The sequence below is a fragment of the Meleagris gallopavo genome, chromosome 1 (assembly GCF_000146605.3).
Source record: "Meleagris gallopavo isolate NT-WF06-2002-E0010 breed Aviagen turkey brand Nicholas breeding stock chromosome 1, Turkey_5.1, whole genome shotgun sequence".
In the NCBI taxonomy this organism is placed as follows: domain Eukaryota; kingdom Metazoa; phylum Chordata; class Aves; order Galliformes; family Phasianidae; genus Meleagris; species Meleagris gallopavo.
In genome coordinates this window covers 82,243,837-82,271,320 of record NC_015011.2, presented here as the reverse complement: position 1 = coordinate 82,271,320, position 27,484 = coordinate 82,243,837, and the positions used below count along the sequence as shown (strand labels likewise).

At 40.6% G+C, this 27,484-nt stretch overlaps 1 protein-coding gene across 3 annotated transcripts in view; it reads right to left on the bottom strand.

Moving 5' to 3' along the window:
* Positions 1 to 3,338: 3,338 nt before the first annotated feature.
* Positions 3,339 to 27,484, bottom strand: part of ST3GAL6 (ST3 beta-galactoside alpha-2,3-sialyltransferase 6) — a 51,675-nt gene continuing 27,529 nt past the window's right edge. Inside the window, exons 5-12 of one of the 3 annotated variants that reach the window (XM_031556225.1) lie at positions 26,106 to 26,183; positions 22,532 to 22,635; positions 21,216 to 21,279; positions 13,566 to 13,661; positions 11,801 to 11,987; positions 10,579 to 10,716; positions 7,051 to 7,203; positions 3,339 to 4,683 (exon numbers count right to left, since the gene is read on the bottom strand). In XM_031556225.1, the coding sequence (XP_031412085.1) occupies positions 4,537 to 4,683; positions 7,051 to 7,203; positions 10,579 to 10,716; positions 11,801 to 11,987; positions 13,566 to 13,661; positions 21,216 to 21,279; positions 22,532 to 22,635; positions 26,106 to 26,183 (967 nt within the window). In that variant the 3' untranslated portion in view covers positions 3,339 to 4,536. Of the gene's footprint in view, positions 4,684 to 4,721; positions 5,556 to 7,050; positions 7,204 to 10,578; positions 10,717 to 11,800; positions 11,988 to 13,565; positions 13,662 to 21,215; positions 21,280 to 22,531; positions 22,636 to 26,105; positions 26,184 to 27,484 lie in introns of those variants that run through there. The other 2 variants (XM_010719973.3, XM_019619062.2) reach the window with 2 other exon arrangements.

The following is a 27,484-nucleotide window of genomic DNA, read 5'->3' as shown; positions in this document are numbered from 1 at the left end:
AAAAAAAGAAAGAAAAAGAAAAAGGGATCCTCTCTTCATTAAGCGAGGTCGTTAGAAGGAACGTTCAACCCACCAACGTCACGTCTCAGACCACAAGGACTGATTTCCTCTAGCTTCCCTGTGGTGGCATGGCTGGCTCAGCAGGGTTAGAGTGGGACAGCACCGTGAAGGACTGCCACTGAAAAAGACACAGGGGCATGAGAGGAGGGGAGTTGAGAGATTGGATGTATGTGGGATGGGCTGGTAGGTACCGTAGGTGCCGTACTCAGCCGAAAAGCCAAAGTTGGCTGTGGGATGCCAGGCTAAGAGATGTGTGCTACATCCCTACAGTGTGGAAACAACTTTTCACACTCTATCCATGTCCCCTCATCCTGTTGTTCACCCATGGCAAAAAGCTGGTGCGAAAGTGGCAACTAATTTCTCATTGATCTAGGTCAGTGATAAACTGCAGTTCCACTGCAGAGAGTAAGTTACAGCCCAGGGTGTGCCGCCCCAACCTTGCTTCAACGATGAGCATTTCCTCCATGCTGGTGAACTCCTTAAAGGGCACTACCAAAATGAATACGTTAAATACCCACCACTTGTGGCAGGAAACTGCTTTTTGAACCACCCTGAAGCTACTGGCATAGCAGGAAAGGAAAAAAAAAAAAGGAGTGAAACATTGCAATCAGTACCCATCCCTTCCTATCCCTTCCTAGTACCCTGTGTCTTTCATCACATACCATCTTCTTAGTTAAATGTCATTCATTTTAGCATTCTCCTGAAAGAACCAGATAAGATCAAAAAGCCATGAAACAATCTCAAGAGGATGTTTGTCTTGGTCTTACCCACAAATACCATGTCCAGTTTTGCTGTTAATCAGCCCAGAGCAGTACTTCTACCTGCAGCACAGCTTGGTGTAACCAAGGTTCAAGCATTTTAAGACCTGTTTGCCCTTCTAACCACAAAGGTTTGTTCTGAAACATGATACCACATCTGCCAAGGCTATATTTGCTTTACACAGCACTAATAATGGGATTGGGCATAAACAGCACGGACTTTGGGGAAAAAAAAAAAGAAAAAGAAAAAAAGAAAAAAAAAATCTTGAGAGTAACATCTTAACACCATTTATTCACAGAAAAATAATTGCTTTCCATCCGTAGCATTCAAAATTTCACTTGAAACATCCGTAAGAAAGCCTTCAAAACACAGCTGACATTTTAAAGGCACATAAACTTTAGACAAATTGCAAATAAAATAATGAAGTACTAATCTATATCAGAAACAGACGTTGAGCTTTGCATGGTCTTAAGATCAGGCACCGCTTAAAAGTGACAGTACTTTATCACGTGCACTGCTAAAAAAAAAAAAAGAATCCTGGCACAGGAAACAAGAAGTACCATACACTGATCAATAAACACTAAAGTTGTGATTCTGTGTTATTCTCAACAAGCAGCCGTGAGAAATGTGATTTAGCTGTTAGGCACTGTCCAGTTCATATTCAGTGCAATAGTTTGTGACCTTCCTCATCTCATATCTCAGTATTTCCTTTAATTATTATAGTAAAGACAAAACAAACAGGCACCGAAAGGGTCTGAGCCAAACAGAAATTGGGCTGACGGATGTTATCCAGCTTACTACTTGTGTGTACTTTGGTACTTTAGAGTAAAGTCTTTCTAACAGTCCAGCATTTTGTAGGGTTAGCAGATAAACACAGGAGCATCTCTGCTGCAAGATGCTGCTGGTGTGAGCATCAGTCCACTGCTGATGAAGAGGAAGAGGAGACGCAGTGGTGAAACCGTCTTACTTTGCAATAGATTCAGAAAGAAACTTCACAGGGTACTCATACCTATGGAGTCACACTGCTACAGACACAAAACAGGGCTTGAGCACCTTGGGATTCACAATTTGACAGCTTCTCCACTGATGATGTGATCAAAGTAATGGACAGCTTTCAAAGGAAAATTTCAGTGCAGGAACATTGCCTTTGGAAAGGCAAAAAATAAGAAGTATTTGAGGTATGCATTGTTGCCCTTCTGTTTTTTTATAATAAAATTTTAAAGCCCTGAGGCCAACCATTGATATTACATGCTACCATTGAAAACGTGACCCGGATATAATAGGCACCACAATCTGCAGACATTATTGACAAAGTAAATACATTAATTCCTGCCCTCAGGAAGTCCACATAGAAGTGCTGTCTGTTCTCAAGGCAAAATAGCAGAAATGGCCACGTGAGGTGTGGTAAGATAAAGCAGGGCGGGTATACACAGAACCCTACTAAAACATGTAAAGGGAGAAAACCAATGAACCAGATAGCTCACTGCTAATTGCTGAAGATAAAAGCTGCTGGACTGCCAGCTGTCCTTTTTTAAAAAAACAGTGCCTACTGTTTATCAATACTGTCAAATCTTGCCTCAGTCCTGAGGAAACAGGTCTGGCTCTGAACTTCACTGAGAATCCCCCTGCCATGACAGCAGCCTCGGCCCATGCAGACTGAGTTCCTGCAGGAAAGAGAGATGTGGAGAGAAAGCATGCACAGGAGTACTGCCTAATTATTGGAAGGAGAAAGTCGTAAACATGGGAAGACTCACTGAGGAGAAACAAAAAAACCAGCAGCTGATAGGGATAAATGCCTGCAGGCAGCATTTTGAGCACATTTATAATATCCAATGTCAGAAAAGAAGCTTAGAGAGACCATAACAGTGATGTGATTAAAAATGAGGATAAAGGAGACTACTATAAGTAAAAAAAGAATTTGGGGACACCGTCTGTTTGCCATGAAGTCCTTTTTACCAGTTATTTTATCTGTGAGCACCAAGGGGATACTGCCCCACCTCTGCCCTCAGCGTAGTGAGATTCCTGTAAGGACTTCTGTGCAAGGAAGCTCAGCACTGCCAGCTGCGTGAAACACCTTGCCTTGCCCTTTTGTTTTCTTGTGGAGTTGCTGTCAGTAGTCTGAATCAGTGCAGGGCTGGTGCTGCACAGTCATGCACAAACCTTTTTAAGTGACTGAGGTAAACATGAGACATAATAGCTAAATAATAGCTGATAGAGCTAAAGGCAGCGTCACTGTTTTCTGATGCAGAACTCCACCTATTTCTGTTCAGATTTTTAAGTAAGACCACTTCTGTCACTTTATCATAGAATCATAGAATGGCCTGGATTGAAAAGGAGCACAGTGATCATGTAGTTTCAACTCCCCTGCTATATGCAGGGTCACCAATCACCAGACCAGGCTGCCCAGAGCCACATCCAGCCTGGCCTTGAATGCCTCCAGGGATGGGGCATCCACAGCCTCCTTGGGCAACCTGTTCCAGTGTGTCACCACCCTCTGCGTGGAAAACTTCCTCCTGGTATCTAACCTAAACCTCCCCTGTCTCAGTTTAAGACCATTCCACCCATTTTTCTATCACTATCCACCCTTGTAAACAGCCATTCCTCCTCCTGCTTATACATTTCCTTCAAGTACTTCTGGTTTCCTCCACTTCTACAGCACAGGTACCTGCCCTGATCCTCCAGCATGCTCCTCCTCTCCCTGCTGCCGCCTGCACACAGATGTTTGAGGGGCCCCTCCATGCAGAAGCACCATTGTGCCTGAATCGCCACCTCCTTGTGCCACACTGGGATGCACATTTTTATGACATCTGCAGTTATTTTAAATATGTCCCATTTGCTTGAAACCAAACAGAAGCCAGGAGTCGTTAGGTAAAAACAGCGTACAATAGCACAAGCCACCTTTTCTTTGGTAGTGGCTTGCCTCCAAAGTCACACTGCACTCAGCAGCTGCCAAGTGGCAGAGCCAAGGAGCTAAAAAGGAAGCTATCAGGAATTTTTTTAATCAACTATTGCACTCTGCAAGAGAAATAAGAAAAGGATATGATGGCTTTTTGGTCACTTCAGTGCTTACTCCTCTAGACTGCTGCAGCAAAGGAACTGTGGTCAGTACTCTTGTAATGCTCAGCTCCTGAAAAAGACAACACTGTGCTCATGACCTGCTAGAGGCTTGAGATCATATTTTAATTGCCTGCACTGGTCCCAGGTGTACCACATCTCTGTGTCTTTTTATTAAAAAGCAACAAAGTCTTTCTATCGACTTTGAAGACTTTTTTGAAACAGATTTTAGTGTTTTCTGCAGGTATGATCAGTAGATAACTATAAGGTCTTCCAAAAAACCCTGACGCTATAAAAAGATACATAAATACATCCTGTGAAAGATTTAGAATGGAATTCTACTTGTTCTTTCATCTTTAAAAAGTTGTCAAGTACATTCCCAGGCAAATGTAACTTATTTGGTAGGGTGCCTAAAACAAATCAATACAGGAAACACAATCTTCCCAATAAATGTCTCCATTAAATTCCCATGTAAATGCCCACTGATTTAGCTCAGCCACATCATTTAAACCTCAAGAGATGTAAACGGTAGCCAAACAATAATTCAACTGATGCAATCTTACATAGCCCCTAGCACATTCTGCCACCAAAGACAGGAACATTTATTGTTCATACTTATGCATTTAAGAGTTGTAAATGCTTTGCAGCATGCGAAAAAGGGGATTACATTTGGAAAAAATATATTGTCATTCTTGCAGGAGAACAGAAAGACATACTAGATCCTATCCTGAAGTCTGGGAATCCAAAAAACAGTGCCTCTAAGGTTAAAATCAAGTGTGAACATCTCTGAGCTCCCATTCCTGTTGTCACCTGGAGGAAGCAAGAGACACAAGTAATCAAGACAAAGCTTCAGTCTTCAAACTCCCTCTGTTCTAAGAGAAGTCAAAAACCATAAAATTTATTGGAAGCACAGCACAGGTCCTATGTTTTTTCCATAAACCAGTACAACATGAGCATTGTCAATGCCAGCATCTCCAGTAAACAGACCAAAGGGTCTTCACCTTTGGCACACACAGACAGCAGTTCAGAGTCGATGACCAGTGCAGGTTGTGGCTTCTTCACAGAAGATGGATGTCCTCTGCTCAGGAGGAGGGCAGAGTGAAATCTGTATGTTCTGCATATTTCCCCTACCCCCAAACACACAGTAATGACTTAAAGGCATCGCTTTTAAAGCCACTTTTGTATTACAAGATTCAAGCATTGACATCCATCCACTACTTGAATAGTTGTCTCAGTCTCTTAACAGTGTAATCCTTTTGGAGGACACTAGAAAAGAAGGTATTCCAGAGAAGTAATCATTTGGAAAAAAGTTCTTGCTGATAAATAAGTAATGTGAATCACATTTTTATACATCCCTGATACTTTCAGCTGAAAGTTTTGTGTTTTTCCCATTAAATAGCTTCACAGAAATTCAGTTAGGTCATCTTGGAATAGTCCATTGTCCTCTGGCTTAGAAGAAGCTTCTGCCTTATGAGGTTTCCTTGCTGTTTTTAAACAGTAAACAGTTACGTTGCACTTAAAAAATAAAAATGTCATACAAAAAATAAAAAATTTTGAAATCTTGAAAATAGTGATTGTTCTTCATATTTTCCATCCAGCTTTCACGTCAAATTGACCACAAAGTTCTTGTCTATAAGCTTCTTCAAGAATTTCTGCTCAGCACTGATGTCATGGTATTCATTCTAAAGAGATGTGAGGGAATAATCATCATTAAAAAATTAAATTCGTTATATTATCCGAAATATCACCTCATTGCTCCTTCCTCCTAATTTCCCATGAAGGAAGATGCTAAGAGGCGGACAAAAGACTTCCTAGTATTGGCTGTGGTACAGTCTTCCAAGAAAACAGATGAGTGACCCTAGAGCTCAAAACTGGACTAGACTTTCTATTAGGACACAAACCAAACTGATAAGGAAATGGTCTCATGGACATCCTTCCTTTACCAGCTCTCCCACCTCATCTCTGCGCTCATAGACAACAGCTGCTTAACCACATTCGCAACATAAGCAATCAGAAAACAAGTAGTTCTCAAAGCTCAAACCCAGTTCTCAAAGAGTGCTCATTTGCAGCTTCAATGCATCCTGCCAGTCATCTTTCCAACAAGCCAAAACTAACTCATTTTTAGTGTTCTATCATGCAGGATCCTGAATACGTAAGAGATCACTGAGGTTTAGTGGAGGACAGCACAAGGAAACCCAGAAGGCATCCACTGCAGACAGCAGAGAATGCAAAGAACCTGGTACATCAGGTTAGCTTACTGGAAATCACCTGCAGAGAGGAACCTCAAATTAAAGGTGAGTTCAGTGTCAAAGAAAAATCACTTTTGAGCAGAGAGTACCTAGGACTCCTCAGAGAGATATGATGTCCTATGGACGTTGCCTTATCCTTCCTCTTCAGAAAAGGGAGGAGGAGATAAAATAGGTCCCACATGGAACCAGTGTACCACACTGGGGTGTGCATGTGTAGGAGAAAACTGCTCACACTGAGGTAAAGGGCCGAGATGAAGATGCTTGGAGTACAGAGATGAAGGCAAGAGCAGAGACAAAAAACAGAGACATAGTTGTAGCAAAGCCCTTCTTTGCAGGAGCAAGAGGCTTTGCTGATGTCTGCCAGCCTCCTGCTGCTTCTTCCTCTGGTGAGCTGTGGCTTCTCCCTCCTGGAAATGCTTTCTTCTCCTATCCCTTCTTACGAGCTGCTTTTCTGCTTTTCATTTCTGAAATTCATCTCTCTTCCTTACTGCAAGTTTATGGGTCTTTCACTGCATTCTTTATCCTTCAACTTTTTTTATTAAAGAAACTTTGTAACTATGATCACTTTTGCAAGTAGCTGCCAAAGAAAAAGAATGGAAATGTGAACAGTGCCTACTCATGTTCTAACAGTGCTAGCAAATACGCCTTTATGAACAAGAGCTGTGCAGCCATCATTAAAGGAAAACAGAACACACAAATGGACAAATTAACAGACACACTACAGAATAAAATTTAACTCGAGGGACACAAATACCATTATCCACATTTTTCAGAAGCAACAGCAGAGATTAAGAGACTTTAAGCAATAAAAACCCATGAGCAGCAGAGAAGATGGGAAGCCTTTCTAACCTGCAGTTCCTTTTATCTAACTGCACTGCCAGCTGTATTTCCCTAAGCATGCCCCTCAGCATAAACAAATGCGTGTTACCTGCATCATCTGAGACATTGTCTCGTTGCCATAGTAGTGCAAAGAACTGTTCCTGTCAGTGAAGTCATATTTGAAGCCCGCCAGGTGAACTTCATGACAAATGTGAAATGCTAGTGTAATGGCAATTAGTCCTGTTGTTGGATGCTTGGGTTTCTAAAACGAAACACAAACAACATGCATACATAAACAACCAGCAGCTTCACATGAATAGCAAAGATAAGAAAAGAAGAGCAGATACCAGGGAACCCTACCAGGGAATCCAGCTCTTCTACAGATGTTTGGCTTTATATTTGGACCCCCTCCTGCCTCCTAAGAAGCATGGTGCTGCCTGCAGCAATTCCATGGCAAGTATACTTGTCAGGTCAGCATCACATTAGCTTCTCTGGTTTCTAACAAGGGCTGAGCACACACTGTGGCCTTCCCTCAGTAGAGCAATCAGCAAAGTCTCTCCATCATTCTGCTCAGAAACCTACTTTCATGAAATTGACCTGATCTCAACACATTGCAGAACATGTCTCCTCCATTAACTTTGAATTATCAGATGCGTTTCTAGATGTTGGAGATCCAGACAAACATGATACATCTCAAATCTTCGCACTGCCAAACTAAAGAACATGAATGTTATTGCTGTATTAAGTTGGCTAAATTTCAACTTTTTCAGAGCAGTGAAATTCCTGAGGAACAGCTTTAGACCTTCCCACACTATTTCCATTAGAGGAAAGTAAACTGTAGATAAAACTGCTCGTGTTTCCCTACAGTTGATAGCTCAGAAGTAAATGCAACTTAAAACGTCAAGAGCAGGTGATAAACAAGTGATTCAACTACTGAAAAATAAAAGTATCTAACTGAAAATGTAGACTTCTTGTAAGAGAGCAGAGAACAACTCATTGCAACTGTCTTATTCTGCGATAACGTACATGATTGTTCTAGCAGTAGCTAAAATACTGAGGAATTAAATTAGGCAGGATTTTACAATGAAGTGATCTCTTTCGTTAGATCACAGCTGATGAATTTTAGAGGAGAAATTCCCCAGAAATGGACAAAATGTTCAGGCAGACATGCCTGGTCTGGCTAAAACAAAAGAGACAGTGGCACAGGCTGTCTAAGGAGATGGTGGAATCACCATCCCCAGAGGTGTTCAAGAGCTGTGTAGATGTGATACTGAGGGACATGGTTAGTGGGCATGGTGGGGATGGGCTGACGGTTGGACAAGATGAACCTTGGAGGTCTTTTCCAACCTTAATGATCCTGAATTCTGTGAATTCAGAGACCAAATGAGCTGAACAGTTCCAGTAGTTGCAGTCAAACCCCAGCTAGAAAGGAAAAAAGGAAAAAAAAAAAAAAAAAAAATACCACATCCTGTTTTCAACTTTTACTCAAGGCTCAGTTTATTTGCCTCTGAAAACAAAGCACACAAGCCAGAAGTAGGAAATTCTGGGTGGAGAAAGAGTAGACATATTCTGTGACAAAAAGTATTTATTTCTGTTGTATGATATAGAAACAAAACCCTTGGGAAAAAAACACATTACTAATATCAGTTCTGCAAGCCTAATAAAAATCATAATATTGGACTACCATGTTTTATGTTATTTTGGGGGGGTGCCCTTATTATGACTTCTGGAGTATTCAAAAAACAATAACATCAAATTAAAATACACACCATTGCCCAGGGGTCCTGCCAAACAGAACAACCTTCCAAGAGGGGCCAATAGCATAACATTGTGGTGCACCTATCAGTCCCCAAAATTATCACAGGAATGTTACATGTCAGGAATACTGCTAGTTGGAAATCTTGGGAGTATCACCAGCTGCAAACTAAATCTCTTCACCTCTGGCTACCATAAGCATACAGCTCAGAGGAATATACTAATGAAAAGCAAAACTGCTTTTAAAATATACTGTCATGCTTTAAGCATGCTTTTTTGTCCAACCAAACCTCAGAGAAACCCTTGAACATGGCAAAGGAAGAAGCCTTGATCAAGCAAACTGATTTTCTGTGGATTCTGCTAAGCAGAACTGCTGCCACTTAAGCGTTCCTAGCATGCCCTAGCAATATCCTGGCTTACAATGACACTTGTTCACATCTGATTTCACAGTTGTTTTTCCTGGCTCTGTTAACACCATCATAGTTACTAATAGAGAACTGCTTGCTGGACTAGGAAGAAATGCACAAACAAGGAACATAATTTTGGCTTAATGGAAAATGCAGCAACAGTAGGGAAAGTAACAACTGTTTATGGCATTTCCTCCAGGCAGAGGGGGCTGAAGCACAGGACAGCAAAAGGCAGTACCACACAGACATGCTACACAACACACCTCTGTGAAATAAGAGAATTGAGGACTTGAACTCAGCCATTGCTGCTGCCTGGAATGAGAGGCTCCAAAACCCCAAAGGATGGATCAAGGGGGCTGCGGAGGAGGCGGAAAGGGGAACTATATCCTACCATGGACATAGACTGCTCCAGCTTTGAGCAGGACAGGAGCAGAAAGCATGCCCTTCGTTCAAAGCAACAGAGCAGCCTGCACTTTGTGTTAGCTCTAGGACATTACACACATCTGCTTGGCTCACTGACAGCACCAGTCCTACTTTTACTCACACTGACAGGGGAGCTTTACATAAACTAACAGAATGGATTTCTGAAGCCATGAAAGCCATGGATGCACTGCGGCCCTTGAGGAGACCAATCGACCTCCAGCTTCTGCGTTGCCCTCTTCTTATCCTCAGCTGAAGAACTAAAATGCCAAGGAGCCCTGGCAAGCATCTGGTGGATACTCCACAAACAAGTTGTCAGAAGTTCCCACACGCGTCAGGTAATCATGATGAAGCAGCTCTGTGTAATGACCATGACCCCAGGGAATAGCACTCATACAAGCATCTGCATTACATAGTGCATGGTCAGTCATGACTGCACAAATGAGCTCTCCAACCTGAAGCCTTAACTTTCATCCAAAACACCCTTCAGCCAGATGATAAGAGTTTAAACGTATTTTTTATATCCAAATTCTTGATTTACTCATTACAGTGTTTGGCATCAAATCACTGAGTATAAGAATGCTGTTAGATATATGCCATTAACATGGGGCTGCTTCCCTGCCCACCCACAGCAGAATGAAACTGCAGCAATGTTACAATCACAGGCTCTCCGTGCCTTTTTGTTGGTGATGGTTTCATTCTGTTTTCAAATAAGAAAAACAATCCCTACATTTAGTAACTCAGAACTCTTTAATATTTCTAGAGTCTCTACAGATCCACCATGTTCCAATACCTGCCTGGTTTCCCCTATTTTGAAAAAGGAATTATCTGTCTACGATGTTGTCTCATTTAATACTAGTGACTGAATCTGTAAGAGAGTTTTAGCATACAAGACTAGCTATTTTCTCAACTCAGTCTTTCCGTCTCTGAGCATCACCTAAACCCAAGCTAATGTAATACGATCCTGAAATGATATTCTAATGGTGTGCTATAATGAAGAAATAATTACTTTTTTGGATGCATGCAACTAAAAGGCAAAACCAAAGAAAGCTTACCTCTTTTTTGGGAAATCTTGTTGGGAAACGAAGCCAATCATAAGCTGTTTTTCTGGTGATGCTAGGATCAAGAACCCTGATTTGATTAGATTTGTATATCATGTTCAGTGCTGGTTTCTTCCAAAAGCCTTTAGCACTCTGTAACAGACAAATAAATACGTGTTATTTACTGCTATTTTTAACAGTTGATTTTGTTTTTGTTGCAACTCTGATTCTAATCAAAGTAAAATCTAAAGGTAGCTGTTTGAGGAAGAAGAAAAACGTTGAACCTTCCAGAGCTCAGAGACATACACCAAAATTGCGCTCTTGCAACAGGATCACCCCCTGCAGCAGTAGAGGCTGGGCTGGTTGGCTGGCTTTGCAGAAAGGTCCATGGTGGACAACAACACACACCATCACCATGCCCTGGAGGTAATAAATGCTCTTTGTATACTTGGCTCCTTTAACAAGAGCATAGCGAGCAACTAGGTAAGCAATCATTCTCAAGTACTGCACCTGCCTGTGGTCTCACAAACACCCTTTTGGACTGCCCACAGTAACAGCATAAGAGCACTGATCAGGGGCAAGCTCAGTACAGGAGGGCCAGAGTGCACGACACGCAATGCAAGAAGGGTATGAGGAGGGTAGGTTTGTTCAGCTCATCTTCCAATAACTGGTAGAGGTTTAGAAGAGGAAAAAAAATTAAAAAAAGATAGGATCAGGCAGATCCTGAGTACTCAGTGCTCAGGATAAATCCTTTCTGTGAGAGTAGTGCAGCACTGAAACAGCAATTGTAAAAATATCCCTGGAAATAATCAAACCTTTTCTGGACAAAGCCCTCAGAAACAGGTATGGCTTTGAACTTCTTCCCATTTTACTTGAGCAGGCGTTTGGTCTAAAGACTTCCAAGAGAGGTCCCCGATAACATTATTCTGCAATTTCACCAAGTGCACAGGATAAAATAACATAGGAAACGGCTGGAGCATTTGTGTTAGGAAATGAAGCAGTGCTAGAAGAGAATTAAAAGAAATTTCCAAGAAGAAAACTGCTTTGGGGTGAAGAACGGATTAAATGTGGGAGTGAGAAAGGATAGAGGCATACGAGGGAAAAGGAAACTAAGCAGAGTGACAGATGCAGTATGATCCCCAGCCAGGAGGGCTAAGGTTCAAAGCAAACCAAGTACATCTCACAGAAGAGATATGCGGCAAGCTGAGCGCAAAAATGCGTAAGTAATTAAACTCACTATTTTCTGACCGCCTAATATCTCCCAAAGCCACTTTAAGTCACGTGGTTTGAAGACAATAATAACAACAGTAGTATTAGGGTCGTAGTGGATTGGATCTGAGAATATGGATTCCGGGTAGGAAAGGCGGAAAGTCGTCCTTCTCCCAACATCCTCTTCGTACCCTATAACAGGGCCATTATTCATCCTAGAAAGAACAGAGACACAGAAATGGCAATGACTACTCCAGACACGCATCCTTTCTGTGCAGTGGTTGGCACACACACATAAGTCTACAAGGCAGGCAGCATGTCCAGGTGTGCAAGGGTTTAGTGCCCTGGCATTCACTTATCACATTACATGGCAGATGAGCAGTTATCAGGTGCCTCCTGCACTCACCTGCTAACCTAGTAGGATCAAGAACATACGGGAACCCAGCCAAGGTGGTTTAGAGTACAACTGTACGATTGCTTATCGTATGTCACTCGAACGAAAGACCTGATTTTGTCTCAAACACAGCAACTGAAGATGATCGAGGAGAATACTTGGCTTGGAGAATTACTGACCACTCCATCCATATTAGATGATTTGAGAGGCAATTCAAGAATGTTTTAATACTCTTCACTGTCTACATGGGAGCAGCGATTATGACTGTATACCTGATACTCATTCATCTTTGTTTATAGCTTTTTTTCCCCCCCTCTTTAAAAAAAATACATGCACAGCTGCCACTGCTTTGAAATACAACAGATTAGTAAGCAGCAGGCAGGTGGGTAAAGTCTCTTTCGCTCTGAGGTGCCAAAGAGGCTGTGTTTAACTCTTCATCTTGCAGATTTTGCTTGGTGGCTGCATTGCATACTCTTTGGAGCACAAAGGCACAGTTTCTCTACACCCTATTCCTGCCAATATGACTGATTGCTCACAACAGGAAGTGTGCTGCTTGGGAGCAAATGTTTACAAAACAAGGCATGTAGACAAGGGAACACTTCAAAGTTTTAATCAGAACATGTTTCAAATACAGAATATAAACACCACTTTTTTGTTCATTCACAGTAAACAAATAGGTAATGTAATTCCAAAGCAGTTTTGGTTTTAGAAATAACTGCTTTAAAGCGTGTAACACTGGCATACATGGACTTCTATTTTAAGAAGAGTAGATCCATTTAAGGCGAGCTTTTGTATTGAAGAATTAAATCCAAATACTTGAAAATAAGGTCAAAATAATTAATGGATCTTCCTTGTATAACTGATGGCAAAGTAAGAAAAATGAGACTGAGACAATAGCAAAACAGAAACTGAAGTGACAGCTCAGAGGTTTTACTGAAAGAGGACACACCATCTGACAGGACAGTTGCTGGCAGAAAGACTGTTTGATTAGTTACTATCTTGGTTTCTGTTAGACATTAGCCCAACAGTCTGTTTTCAGATTGTTTGGCATTTGAATCCTCCCTTCTTGCCTGTTCCTCTCTAAGACTTCCTTTGTTTCCGTGAACCAGACAGCTCTTCTTCAGACCCAGTATCCTCTTATATACTTCCAGTATGAGATTGCTTGTTTCTTTTCCTCAAACATATTTCAATATTATATCGTGGATGTTAGGTGGACCTCACAGCATTACTTCTAATCCACTCCAAGCAATGAATGTGCCAGCAGAAAGGGGAAGACAAGCATGGTGTGGAACGTAAGAGGCAGGGCTGGACTCTAAAGCTACTGACTTACAATTTATATATTTTTTAAAATATCTACATGTAGAAAAAATAAATAAATAAATAAATAAATATCATTTACCTTATTATCACATCATATGAGTCAATTTTCCCCCCTAACGTCTTATTTCGAAGTACTCCTCCATTACCGACCACAACACACCGTCGACAGGCAACACTGTGAAACAAACAGAACATTGATAGGCACTAAACCTCATGTTTCAATACTGTGACGAATATATTTGTCTCACGAGCACGTAGCTGATGTGTTTATCTACGCTGCATCTTGGAACACTCCTTGTCTCCTACATAGGGGTCTCAGTTCTGTTTCATACACTAAATATTTCAGAGTATCGCTGCATTATTTCAGGGGCTACAAACATCATGTACTGGCTGCTCCTCTGTAAAACAGAATTTACATGCTGTTTTCTAATGGCTTACTGAACACACAACTAGATTGTGATGCAGGTGCAATTCAGTAAACCACCTCTCCCACAACACTTCAGATTTTTCTCCATCCTTTTGAATTCAATATATATTCACAGCTAGAAAGCGTATTTTAAAAGTTTGTAAACAGAGATGCTAAACTAATGAAATTGAAGTCTAACAGTAAAATTTTCCAAGGAGTTGTCCTGCATCTTCTAATGGTACCTTTTGCTCTCTGTTGCATATTTCAGTGCTAGCAGAAGGTATGCTTTGCTTGTGAAAGAAGAGTTGACAGGCTTGGTCTTGTTTCACTCAGGAAGCCTTTACAGAATGTTTGCAGTCCTAAACATCAGATATCAATTCCTATGGTTCTTCAAACAAGAAAAAGGCTTTATGCCATTTCTTACTGACAAGGATCATGATATGAAGCCATAAAGAATACTGTAACCTGTGTAAAATACTCAGTATGGCACTTTATGCAGTCTCCTCAGAGGGTCCGACTTACTTTTCTCAGTTGAGGAAAGTACTATTAAATAGTAATGAAAACAGTCCCAGATCAGACCGACCCACACTCAATGGACAGTGTAGTTCCCTACATTTCTTACAGAACTGTTGACACAGTTAAGCTGCACTGCATACAAGCTAAGGAAAACAAACTGGATGCAAAACCAATGCTGAAAACCTAAAGCTTATTAAAAATGTCAAAAGAAAATAAATGCCTTCAGTTTAAATAGCCATACTTCAAAAGAAATGCTGAGGTGGCAGGCTCTCACTTGCTGCTCCTAGGACTGCATCTGTAGAGGGAGTTGCCTCTATTTAATTAAATATATATATACACACACATATTCACGCATACTACATGTCTATTTTATATTTGATCAGGCTGTTAAATATCTCTAAATCACTACACACATATCTAACAAAATCCAGCACTGCGAAATACAGCTCTGAGAGCGGAGCGATACCAGAAAAAGCTGGCATATCTTATCTTTCTCTAGTATCCTAAACAGCTTAGGAGGTGCCAAGTGCTTACAAAAAAAAAAAAAAAAAAAGAGATCTTCAGCTAATGCCACAACTTCATATGACTTGACATCTCTGAAACCAGAGGCATAGAACCTGTTGCACCCTCTTGTCCTCAGTACCACCACAAAGTCGTTCCCTCTACTTCAGGATTGCTTCACAGCTCATTCATTTTCAAAGTATTTTTTTCAATCTACTTACATTATATCTGAGAAAACATGAACTTGCAATGCACGTAGATGAACTCCTGCAATGACTGCAGTAGGAGGAAGGGAGCAGAAGTTACCCTTATAGCTTTGTTACGTGCAAGTACAGCACAGAGCTCAATGCAAGACCCTACGGCACAGAAGCAGCAGTAACAAAGAGAAATGGGAGGGGAAGAGGAAAACCTCACAGAACCCATAATCAAAGTGATTAAGGTGAAATGAGGGAAAGATGAAAAAAGCACATCTTGCTTTTCTGTCATTTACAGTATGTTTCAAAAACATTGCATTTCAGTAATCCAGGCTGCAGATGGGTAACTGTGATGTACAAACCTCACAGGTTACAAACCTAAACAGGTGACTTCTATTATTCTGACCATGACAAAGAGACAAGAAGTTAATTGAAGCTGCACCGCTTGTTCTTTCCTCTGTAGCTGAATTTTAAATTATTCCTTAGACTAAGCACCTTCCTACTTTTGGCCGAAGTAACAATTTAAGAAGCTTCTTTGCTAATATCCATCCTACCTATAATAGAGACTTCCCAGATTTTGGATGACACCTATTGAAATAATGCCTTCCACTCGGGTGTAAAAGCAAGCAGCTCTTCAGTTTGTTCACTTTGCACTGTGCAGTTGTGATGTAGCATGGCATTCAGAGCAAGGAGGTAAAATAAAATGGAACTTCAGAGCTGGGCAACTGTTCTCGGGTCAAATCCACTTGCCTTCTCTTACTGAGAGATGTAGACCACATCTTGTTGGGGGATTTTTAATAGCTGAAATACTACTCAGACAGAGAAACAGACTGAAATGTGGCATTTGATAAAGCTTTCAGATCTCAGCACACTCAATATCATAAACACTGAAAAAAATGCTATCAGCTGCCTATACATAAATATATAAATAACCAGTCATGCATCTAGCAGTGATACCATAAATTTCTGAAACTGATATCATAGTCAAAAAGCAGGTGATATACTCATGGTGACTTGTACACATCATTGTGGAGTGAGAGATAACCCCCCCAAAAAAAAAAAGCTCAGTGCCCAAGAAGTTAAAGGCAGCCAACTCAAACAGGAAGTTTGGCAAGAACATATATTTCTGAATTATCTTCTTCTTTTAGCTGCCTCCTCTAAGCACTTGAGTGTCTCCAGTTATGATGATAAGCCTACACACACAGTAACAGAGTTCACCAATAAGCAGGTAACTGAATGGCTTATTCTAGAGACTAGATACACTTGATGCACATTTGTAAATGTTAAGACCAATGAAAACAGAACGTAACTGTATAGAAAACCTGTTATGAAATAGAGGTAATAAGTATGTAGCAAGCCTGGACTGTATTCAAAGATACTTGACTTAATGTGACTTCTAGTTATTGCAGATTACAGAAGTGAAATACTGATTTTCAGCGAAGTGTTACTCCCATATTTTACCCGTCTCATTTCTTAAAGTTTTTTGTGTTTTCATTTTAAGAAAATAATTTTTTCATTTTAAGAAAAAGAAAATAATGCTCATCTTTTCTCCACATTCACAAATCAATAAGAAGTAAACTTTGAAGTCCTTAGATGACATCTGGCTTGCTATGCAAGAAGTAAAATGAACTGAAATATCTAGCGATCCAGATTACAAACACAAGCACAAATACTGAAGAAAAGGAAAAGGATTAACATCTCAGGTATAGCAATGGCTTGGGTGACTAAGGGATCACATGTAGGTATTGCATATATACATGGTGTACACGTGGATCCTGATACAAATGGCACAGTAATTGATCCCTAACACCAAAATGTAATGCCTAAAACAATCACTCAAGCCCCTTTATTCACACTGCGTACAAGAGCCTCTTAACTTAAAGGTCAGGCATGAATTTGCGTATTTTGTTTACATGGTGAAGAAACATTTTCCTAGCCCCATAGAAGAAAACTACTGTTCAGTGGCAATGAAGCCTTTAAAGTGCAAATAAAGATTCCATCCTCAGCTTTCCTGTTTTTCTGGAAAGGAAAAAAAAAAACAATGACAACAAGAAATATCTTGACCTCAGCTGCTTTAGCACACACCCCCAGTGCCTATTGAGGAATGCAAATCATTTCCTTGGAGGTTGTTTGGTAAAAGGAGGATGCGGAGGTCACAGCTTGTTGACTCAGTATTGTGTAAGTGTATTTGTAAGAAGTTACTGCTGATGAACTTGAAGAGTGCTCAGTGACTACTTGCGAAAAAATGGGTGGAGCACACGTTTGGAAGGTGTTCTGTGGCTATACTCTTAGCACAGAAAACCCTTCTCTGGCAGGCTTCTCCACTGAAGACAATGACACTCTTACTTTCTGAACAGCTTTGCAAAGCTAGACCTTTTAAAGGCTTGCTTTAAGCAAGGTTTTGAACTAAGATTTAAAAACTGCACTGTTCAGAAAAAAAATCCTTTTGTAGCAAACTGTGTGGTTTCACTGATGTATGTACATGAGCTGTACTTGTGTGCACATTTGATGTACATATTAATACTTTATAGTAGGTTCCCATCCCCAAAAAAGTTTACAGAAGAATTTGGTTGCTATTCTGTCAAAAATAGAGAATTAAAGGACAGCAATACAGAATTGCCTAATAATTCTATTGCTGGAGAACATGGTTAGGAACAATTCCCAAAGTTTTTCCTATTCAAAAGCCACTGTATATTGGATAAATGTATACTTCTTTTCCCCTACAGTGATTCATGCTATATCAGTGCTGTACACAAAAACTGATTAAGAACAAACACATTGAATGTCGTCATTGAACACTCAATACATTTACAGCACTGCAGTTTTGCTTCAGTACCAACTCAGGTATATTACAATTAATAACATGAATCACACTTCTCAGAAATTCTAAATATACCTCTGTTTCAAATGAAGTACCTACATTCAAAGTATCACAGGGCAGATGATACAATTTAAGAGACGTCATGCTGGACTACAAGATTTGTTACAGCCCAAATTATTAGTGCTGAACTTGTGATTTCAGTAGATTTCTAATACAACCTTTGGCACTGTCATTCAAGACTAGCCTCTCTGTCACCTCTATGCAAGTTTACCCAATTATCCTACTCGTGTTAGAGCACAGGTGTTGGGTTAATGTTTTTGTAGGTTGTTTTTGCCCCACTCTTCTGAACTTGAAAGTAAATCCAAACATCCTAGAATTTGATACTTAACACAAAAGGAAGAAAGGAGAATAGTAGGTGAAGAAAATGACAAATGAGTATTAAAAAGATGATAACTTTTGGGTTTGAACACCAATTACTTTTCATATTGCACTTAGGTTTAATTAAAATGTGACCCTGGTATTTGATTTGAAGCAACAATCTTCTGTTTGATCTTCTTGATTAAAAAAAAAAAAAAAGCACAGACAAAACCAAGTACAACCAATCTCAGCACTATCTGCAACCAACCATATTAAGCATTCTGCATGTTATCCCAGTATAAGGCAGTTTCTCAGGTTTCTCAGCCAATCTCTCCCCCATTTCTCCCATAAATGAGAAGGGAGAACTGGCTACAGCAGATAAGGCTGAGATACTCAGTGCATTCTTCGCTGTCAGTCAGGCAGTCATGCTCCTCACATCCTTGAATCTTTGGGTGGTGGCTGGAGGGAACAGAGTCCCTCTCACTATAAGAGAAGAGCAAGTCCAAGACCACATCACGAGACTGAATGTGTACAAGTTTATGAGGCCAAGGACACGCAATCCGAGGGTCCTAAAGGAAGTGAGCAAAAAATAATGCGGTTGCCAGGCAACCGTCCGTCATACTTTAACAGTCATGGCTGTCAGGTGAAGCTCCCGGTGACTGTAAAAATGGAAACATCACTCATTTTTAAGAAAGGGAAAAAAGAAAACTCAAGGATCTACAGGCTAGTGAGCTTCAAGTCTGTGCCTGGGAAGATCATGGAGCAGATCTTCCTTGCAGCTATGTTATGGCACGTGGGAGATGAGGTGATTCAAGACAGCCAGCACAGTTTCACCAAGGGGAGACTGTGTCTGCCCAGGCTGCTGACCTTCTATGATGGAGTGACAGCATCAATGGGTCAGAGAAGGACAACAGATGTCATGAACCTAGACTTCTGCAAGACCCTTGACATGGTCTCACACTACATCCCTAAACTGGAGAGATATAGATTTGAAGGGTGGACTAGTCAATAGGTAAAGAATTGATTGGATGGTCTTAGCAACAGGGTTGTGGTCCACAACTCTATGTTCAGGTGGAAACCAGTGATGAGTGGTGTCCCCCAAGGGACCAGTACTCCTTAATATCTTTATCAGTGACATAGTGGGATGAAACACACTCTCAGCAAGGCTGTGGACAACACCAAGCTGAGTGGTGCAGTTGATACAAGATAAGTAAAAGATGCCATCCAAATGGACCTGATCAAGCATGAAACATGGGTCCATGTGAGTCTAAGGAGATTAAAAGAGGCCAAGTGCAAGATATTGCACACGGGCTGGGGAAATCCTACCAGCTGCTATGTATACAGATGGAGAAGAATGTACTGAGAGCGTTCCTGCAGAGAAGGACTTGGGGTCCTGGTGAATGAAAAACTGGACATGAGCCAGCAGCACGCACCTGCAGCCCAGAAGTCGAACAGTATCTTGGGCTGCATCAAAAGAGAGGTGGCCAGCAGGAAGATAGAGGTGATTGTCTCCTTTACTCTACCTTCGCAAGGCCCCATATTGAGTACAGTGTCCAGGCCTGGAGCCCCCAGCACAGGAAAAATGTGGAGATTTTGGAACAGGTCAAGAGGGGGGCCACAGAGGTGATCAGAGTGCTGGAGCACCTCTCTTACTAGGACAAGCTGAGGAAGCTGGGCTTGTTTAGCTTGGAGGAAGCTCCAGGGAGACCTCATTGTAGCATTTCAGTATCTAAAAGGAGCTTATAAGGAGGGAGACTAAATTTTTACATGGTTTGATAGCGATAGGACAAGGGGGAACAATTTTAAACCAGAACAGGAGAAATTTATATTAGATAATAGTGGAAAATATTTCATTTAGGGAGTGGTATGGCATTGGAACAGGCTGCCCAGAGAAGCTGCAGATTCCCCATCCCTGGAGGTGTTCAAGGTCAAGTTGTATGGGTTTCTGGTCAGCCCAATGTAGCTGTTAGCAACTCTGTCCACAGCAGGGAGGGGCTGGAACTAAATGATCTTTAAGGTCCCTTCCAACCCAAGTCATTCTATGATCTGCTTGACTGCAAGTCTAAGAAATCATTTGCGTCACTCGGTAAATATATGATTTTAGTAGACTTGCCAACCCTATCACCTTATCTACAAAAAAAAAAAAAAATCAAAAAGAGAAAACATACATAATACACAAAAAAGAACAAACCTTACAAAAAAAAAAAAAAAGAACCAAACAAAAAAATCTTAGCAGAAGTGGCTTCTATCCAAGACTCAAACAAGACAATCTAACAAACGGAAAATGAGTTATCAAGGGCATGCTCCACTCTGTGAAGCCAAATTCTGGTTACTCCTAAACTGCCAGGAAAGATCTTTCCTGGCTGCATAAGTCTCCTTTGGGAATACAATGAAGTCATTTATGGGAAAAGGAAGCTGAACATACATATGAGTAACTGTTTGCACCAGGACACCAGATGCAGTAACATGGGGATTTAAGTAAGATTTCTTGTTTAGAAACAGTCAATCTCCAGTCTTCTGAAAATATTTAAGTTATGCAAAGATAGTACAACTAATCTACTTACACCAGTAATGACTTCAAAAGAGATCATACACAATTTTTAAGGGTGTAAGTTTCACTTTTCTTGAATATAGAAAGACTAGAAAAAGCTCAAACTGGGTTCAGATAGCAATATCCTAAAGCATTTAGGAAAAAAAGATCCAGAATTTTAAGTTCCCTCACTAAAAATATTGTTCTCAAATACTGGCACTGTAATTGTTTACAACTGAACTTATTTAAACCTTGAAATCAGTTACATACTGCTTGGACACTCTGGTTACATTCACATCATGCCAAACTTAAACAAATTCAGGATAACATCACTGACACTTTTCAGATAAATACCAAATATTGAAAATGCAAGGAACAAAACCAGTAGAAAAAGAATATCTCACCTGTCATCTTCGTTGGACAGTCCACAGTTTTGCAGTTTCGAAAGGGCTAAACGAAAAAATTGTTCTAGAAAGCAAATATAGAGAAGATTTTAAAATATTCAGTGCTTTGCAGTAAAAAAGTAAGTATGTCAACATGACTACAGCCTTTTCAGACACAATAGTTTTTATGCACTATTCAAAAGAACTCAAAACCTCCTCAAAAATTCAAAGTTTATCAGAGCTGCTCTCTTGGAAACTTTTCCTGACTCCGCACTCCACTGCTGGAAGACAGCATAGGATTTGCACCCAAAACAATTCTAGTTATGAGTAAGCAAGCACTGGAAGAGATTTCATGACCTTTTTTATTCCTCCCACCTTCAGCTGAAGCAGATGCAGCCTTGACCACTCAGCTAAGGACAGGAACTATAGTACACATTCTGGGAGAAGATATCAAACCAGTCTGTACTCACTAAGAAATACAGGCAGAAGCACCTCTCCAGCCCAACCCCATAGGCACATGCCTGCTGGACACTCACATGCTCCTCACTGTCAGAGTTTGAGCAACTCTCAATCTCAAATGTATTTTTCCTCATCACAATTCCAGAGGAGCAGGAAAATGCACTATCATTGTTACGCTGATGGAGGGCAAAGAAATAGGCTTAAGACCAAATTTGCATGGGTACTAGGACAGTACACTGATCAACATTAAACTCTGAGGCTACTTGAGATTTACAGCCCTTTCCAAAAAGATACCTAATGTTCTCCAACCCAATCTACTCTATCACAACCAACACAGACATGGGTAAGCAAATGCTGCATGGATGCAGCAGCCACAAAATGGTGGAACTACCCTCTGCAGTCCCAGTGACACCCCTCAGTGGAAGAAACCAGTCCTGTAAAAGGAAAACACTGCCGATAGCTGCCTCAAGTGGGAGAGCATTTACCTCAGTAGGACTCTGGACCTTGATTAGCTTTGGTGTTCTGACTGAACCTTCACTCTCATTCAGCTGAAGTTTTCCCTAACAAAGCACTAGCTAATTATCTTCACCATTTCAGCCCACCTACCAAGGAAAGGAAGTTGAATAAACTCCACCCTCCCTCACTCCCACCTTTTTGAAGCTTCTCTCACAAGAACTCTCTTCCCTACAGCACTTCATTCATTAAGACCCAGAAGGTGTGAGGTCAGAGAAATGAAGCAAAACCATTAGGTGACATAGGTGTCCCAAAAGCACTAACATCAGTGAGAAGTAAACACCAGGCCCAGATACTGAGATGGCCTTACATGACATGTAGGTGTTTCCATTAAAAAAAAAGACAGCTACACAAGGAACACAAACCTGCTCTCTTTATTCCATAAGGTAGCTCGAACTTATCACTTCCATGGAACTCTGCTACTCTGATAAAATCATTGGCACACAGGAACGGGTATATTTTGTCAACACTAGTGAAGAGAAAAAAAAACACAGGAAGTTTCAAAATGCCACATGCTGTATTTGAATAAGCTAATAATTCCTGCAGTTGCTTTTAAAAATACTTTCTTCTCCTACTTGAAACAGATAAGTATAATCAAGTTTTAAACAAAAGCTCATGATCACAGGGAAAGAAAACAGATGACAGAAAAGGGGAAGATTTTATGATGAAAAATTCTGTAGGGAAGTGAGATAAAAGGCCCTCTCTGCTAGTATAAGTTACGTAAATTCATTAAAATTCTGTGCAATGAAAGAGCTCACATCATGAGACAGTGTATTTGATAGAAACTGTAATCCAGTAAAACAATGAGTTACTTCTCATGTAAGAAGTAAATAATCACGCTGAGGAAAAAAAGCAATAGAGACTGCAAGAAAAAAAATGAAAATTATTATTATATACAACAGTTAAATAAGAAAGGACAGGACTTAAGGTCACTCCAAAAGTAATGCCTCCTGATAATTCCCATGGAAACTACAATAGATACAAGGAGCACAATAACACTACTTTATAGAAACGTTTCTCAGCTACAGAACAGTATTTTTCAAGTCATCACCATTAGTTATCTATTTTCACCAGTGACGAACACAAGCCTGCATATGCTGCACTTGTCAAAATCGCCACTTGTGGAGGTGACCACTGTTGCTGTCACCAGTGCTGAAATGCACCACCCACTGCCTTGCTGAGCTCAGTGGCAATCCACTGTTTGTCTCCAAAAACGTTCATCAAGTGTCAGTGAAGGTCAAGGGGAGACATTTTTTCCCAGATGGAGGAATTCAATTCTACACCTTTGCTTCATCTACACTCCCGTGTCAGATGCCATTCTGTCAGACTGCCCCTCTGCTGCCATCTGTCACATGACAACTACATGTAAGGGAATATTGGTGGGAAGGCTCAGCCTCTACTCCCATCCCACCAACATCGCGGGCCAACATAACAAAACAGGAGACATTATTTTTAGAGCAGTTTCCATACTATAACTTGAAAATATTATCTCAAATAAGCTGGTTTCTTGACGAGAACTGCACCCATTTCAAATAAAGGTCACTTTATGGCTGCATTGACATTATTAAGTAGTTGGGGGGCAATAGGAGTAGATCCACACAGCAAAAAGGTATGAAGTTTCCACTTTGGTTTGGATTAACATTAGGAGAGTCCCACCTACATATGGTACGTTCCTGCAGCACACCTTGTGACACAGCACTGTCTGAAAGGAGACCATTTCATGTGTGCCACAATTGTTCTGCAATGGGAAGCACAGTGCATGGGAATCACAAGATTTCCCTCAAAAAACACATTCATCCTGCAAACTGGAACAGGAAGGCATCAAGATGTATGCAAGATCAAGAAAAGGTCACTTCTTCAAAAGGCAATAGCCACAGCCAAAGGTTATTTTACAGCAGGGAAGGGACTCTATTATTCTATCTGCCAAATATTGAGACGAATGAATGAATCAATCCAAATCCTGCCGCATGCTACCATGCCCTCAGATTCACCTCGTAGTTAAGTCAACTTCTGCTCATCAAACTAGCTGAGTTTTCAATGATCCTGCATTCTAGGTCTTAAAAAATGTATTAAAATGTAAACATAAGTATGCAGCTACAGGGAGAAAAATGGAGTGCTGCCACAACCAGTACATGACTTGCTACTCCATTAAGAATATTAACAGTTGTATACACACAAACACACACACACACACACACACACACACACACACCTCCCTCTAACTGCCTCATAAATCAAGTGTTTCATTCTTTAAAGTTCCACATATTCAGAAGGTACACAAGAATAAAAACAACAAAAACGATACATACCAAAAACTGGGCTATAGGTTAACCAAGCAGATCAGCTAACTTTGAGACATTATGTACTAAATGTCCATACTAAATTAGCAACTTGCCTTGCTGTTCAAAAGCAGCTGGTAAGCTTAGCCATAATGAATAATTTACCTACTGCAAAGGGATTCTTAATTCTAGCTCTTCTAGCACTGGTTCTTTTCCAACAATTTAGCCAGGTTAGACATCCCCTGAGCATCCTCAGGCTATTACTATTAAAGTGCACAGACCAGATCTTCAGCTCACAGAAGCTATTCCTGTAAAGGAGTTATGGAAACATCCAAGATACTCAGTTCTCACTCTGAATCTCCCTCCAGAAATGAAATATGCATTTCCAAGTCCTTCCCTGCCTCTTTGATCAGGAGCTGATCTACCCTGTTGTGCCTGTCACCAGGACAGCCTGGGAACGCAGTAGGCAAGGAACCTCAAAAAGTCTCTGAGCCAAGCAGCTAACCAAGACCCACAGACTAAGGGATAACAAGCTCTGAGAAGGAGAAAGTTCAAGATCCTTGAGTGTTCTTTGATTCAGTGCTATTATTATTTTAAAGTCCTGTTTTCTTATACACAAAAAGGAGCTTAAAAGGAGAAAAAAAAAAAAAGAAAAAAAAAGTAAAAATGGCATATTTTAAGAGTCCTTTGGCCAGGACTTGATCTAAACATCTTCCCAAGCTTTTCTCGGGTCACACACAATGCTTGCTCAGATAAAACACAAAGTCAAAGCCAACAATATGCCTTGTCTGCTTCTGCTCCTGCAGTGCTTCTTTGATCTTTAAGACACACTTCTAATAACAAAAGCTACCAGTATTTCCTCACAGACATCTTGGATGCACTTCTGCGATCAGACATCTCCTATGTTTTGGGTAGAAGCTCTCCTTTTCAGTTGAATGCTTCTTACTCAAGCGAAGTTTCTCCTGTTATCTTAAAGCAAAGGACAGCTACATGCAATTCAACAGCACCCATCAGAGGAACAAAGCTGCAAACTACTCCAAGCTTTATGAAAACTGAATTCCATTAAAATTAAAAATCCATTAAAAGTTAGGGGGGAAAAAGAATCCTATTTCATTAAAGACTCATTGAATTTTTTGCATATTTCATACTCTTCTCTTTGGAGGAGGAAAAAAAGAAATAAAAGGAAAAGATTTTCAAAACTTCTCTGGCTCCTGACTGCTAAAGAAGTGCTTAGCTATCAAAAAAACCTTAATTTTAATTCAAAGCTCGTAACAGCAAAATAACTGAGTCTTACTCTTGGATGCAAAGGTTTCTTCTATGAGAAAAGCATGAACAGGGAAGAAAAAATAAGAGCTTGTCTTTTGATCAAGGAAGTAGCTTTACCGTTACTAGCTGCAATACATGAAATGGTATTTATTTATGCAATATATACGAGAGCAAATTGAGTTATTTGTGCTGTATCACTCTGAAGTTGAACAATGACAACCTAAACAATGTGTTGCCACAGCCTGAAAAAAAACAAAATAAATGAATACAAACTCAGAAGATGTACTTACAAAAATCAAAATGTGAAACAGTCCAGAACACGTAAATTACAAATATTTCTACCTAAGTCAGTACCACCTTTCCATCTCTCCACTCCTTCTCACAGAGTACTCACTCCAGTAAAGATTCAAATGCTGGTTTCAGGAGACAAGTGTCTAGTGCGTTCCTTCTCTCCACAGCTGTAGGTGGCAGCCTACAAGAGAAGAATTTCAAAGACATAACAAAAAGAGTAACAGATTGTGACAACAAGATAGGGAAACTTGGACAACCAAAACTACGAAGCTGATTACTCAGTTAACACTGTGCAAATGGGAAAACTTGGCCTTTGCTGGCATCACAAAGATGGGTCCTCCTGATTGTGATACGGTTATTGTCACTAGTAAGGCTTTTATTGTACAGTGCTGCTCGAAGGGCCCACAGCTTCCCTTGATAGGCAGCACCTAAAGTAGCCATAAGCAGAGGTTCTCAGGATCTCAGACCTACCTGGAGAGAAGCAGCACACCTCAGTTGAACCACCCCTGCAGCCTACAAGATAGCTGCCCCAGCACTCCTCAGAGGGGAGAGGGGAACCATGTAGGGTGCTTCAAGGAAAATTAAGTTACATGAATGTAAGTCATTCCCTCATAGTGAGGGTAGAAAGCCAAGACTTATATTTCTAGACACATTCCCAGCTCAGCGCTTTAGCTTCTTCAAGAAGAACATGAAGCTCAGAAGGGAGGGTAAAGTTCAGTGAGAGCAAAGCCTGCGTCTGAGTTGCATTAGGAACAGAAGGATGAAAACACCACATTAGAGCCACAAGTCATACAGAACATTAATTGCTTTCAATAACCTCAAGTTGTCATGTGAATACCGACACCAAGAAAGTATCCTGTGAAATGGATCAGCTGGTCAGCTCTTTGCTTTCCAGCACCAACCTCACAGACAGCATCTTGCAAGATAGCTTCAGAGGTAACGGAGGCCTTCTTTCAAGTTTTAGCGCAGGCTCTCATTCGACTCATAAACCTAATTGCAGGAATTTACCAGCACAGGATTTGCTTATACGAGGACTTGCATATCACACAAATGAACTACACCTCTGATTTCCTAAAATTAAACACATACATTGCTCTCACTGCTGTAATTTTAACTTATATTTAACTCTGTATTGCGCAAGTCTGGAAGCTGTAATCAAACATCCTTTCAACAATTCTCTGCTTTCTACAGATAGCCACAGTTAAGTGGCCATAAATATTAAACAAACACTGGAAATATGAGCAAATTCCTTTGAGCAACCTGATCTAGCTGTAGAAGTCCCTGCTCACTGCAGAGGAGTTGGACAAGATGACCATTAAAGGTGCCTTCCTACTCAAAATGATTCTAGGATCCCTTCTGCCAGTCATGCTACAATTATGTTCATAATACTCCATGGGCACAGTTATACAAAGATATATTTGAACTGAGGCAATGGATTTTAGACTCACTCCCTCCCACTTGCCCAAAAAACAGAAGGAATAA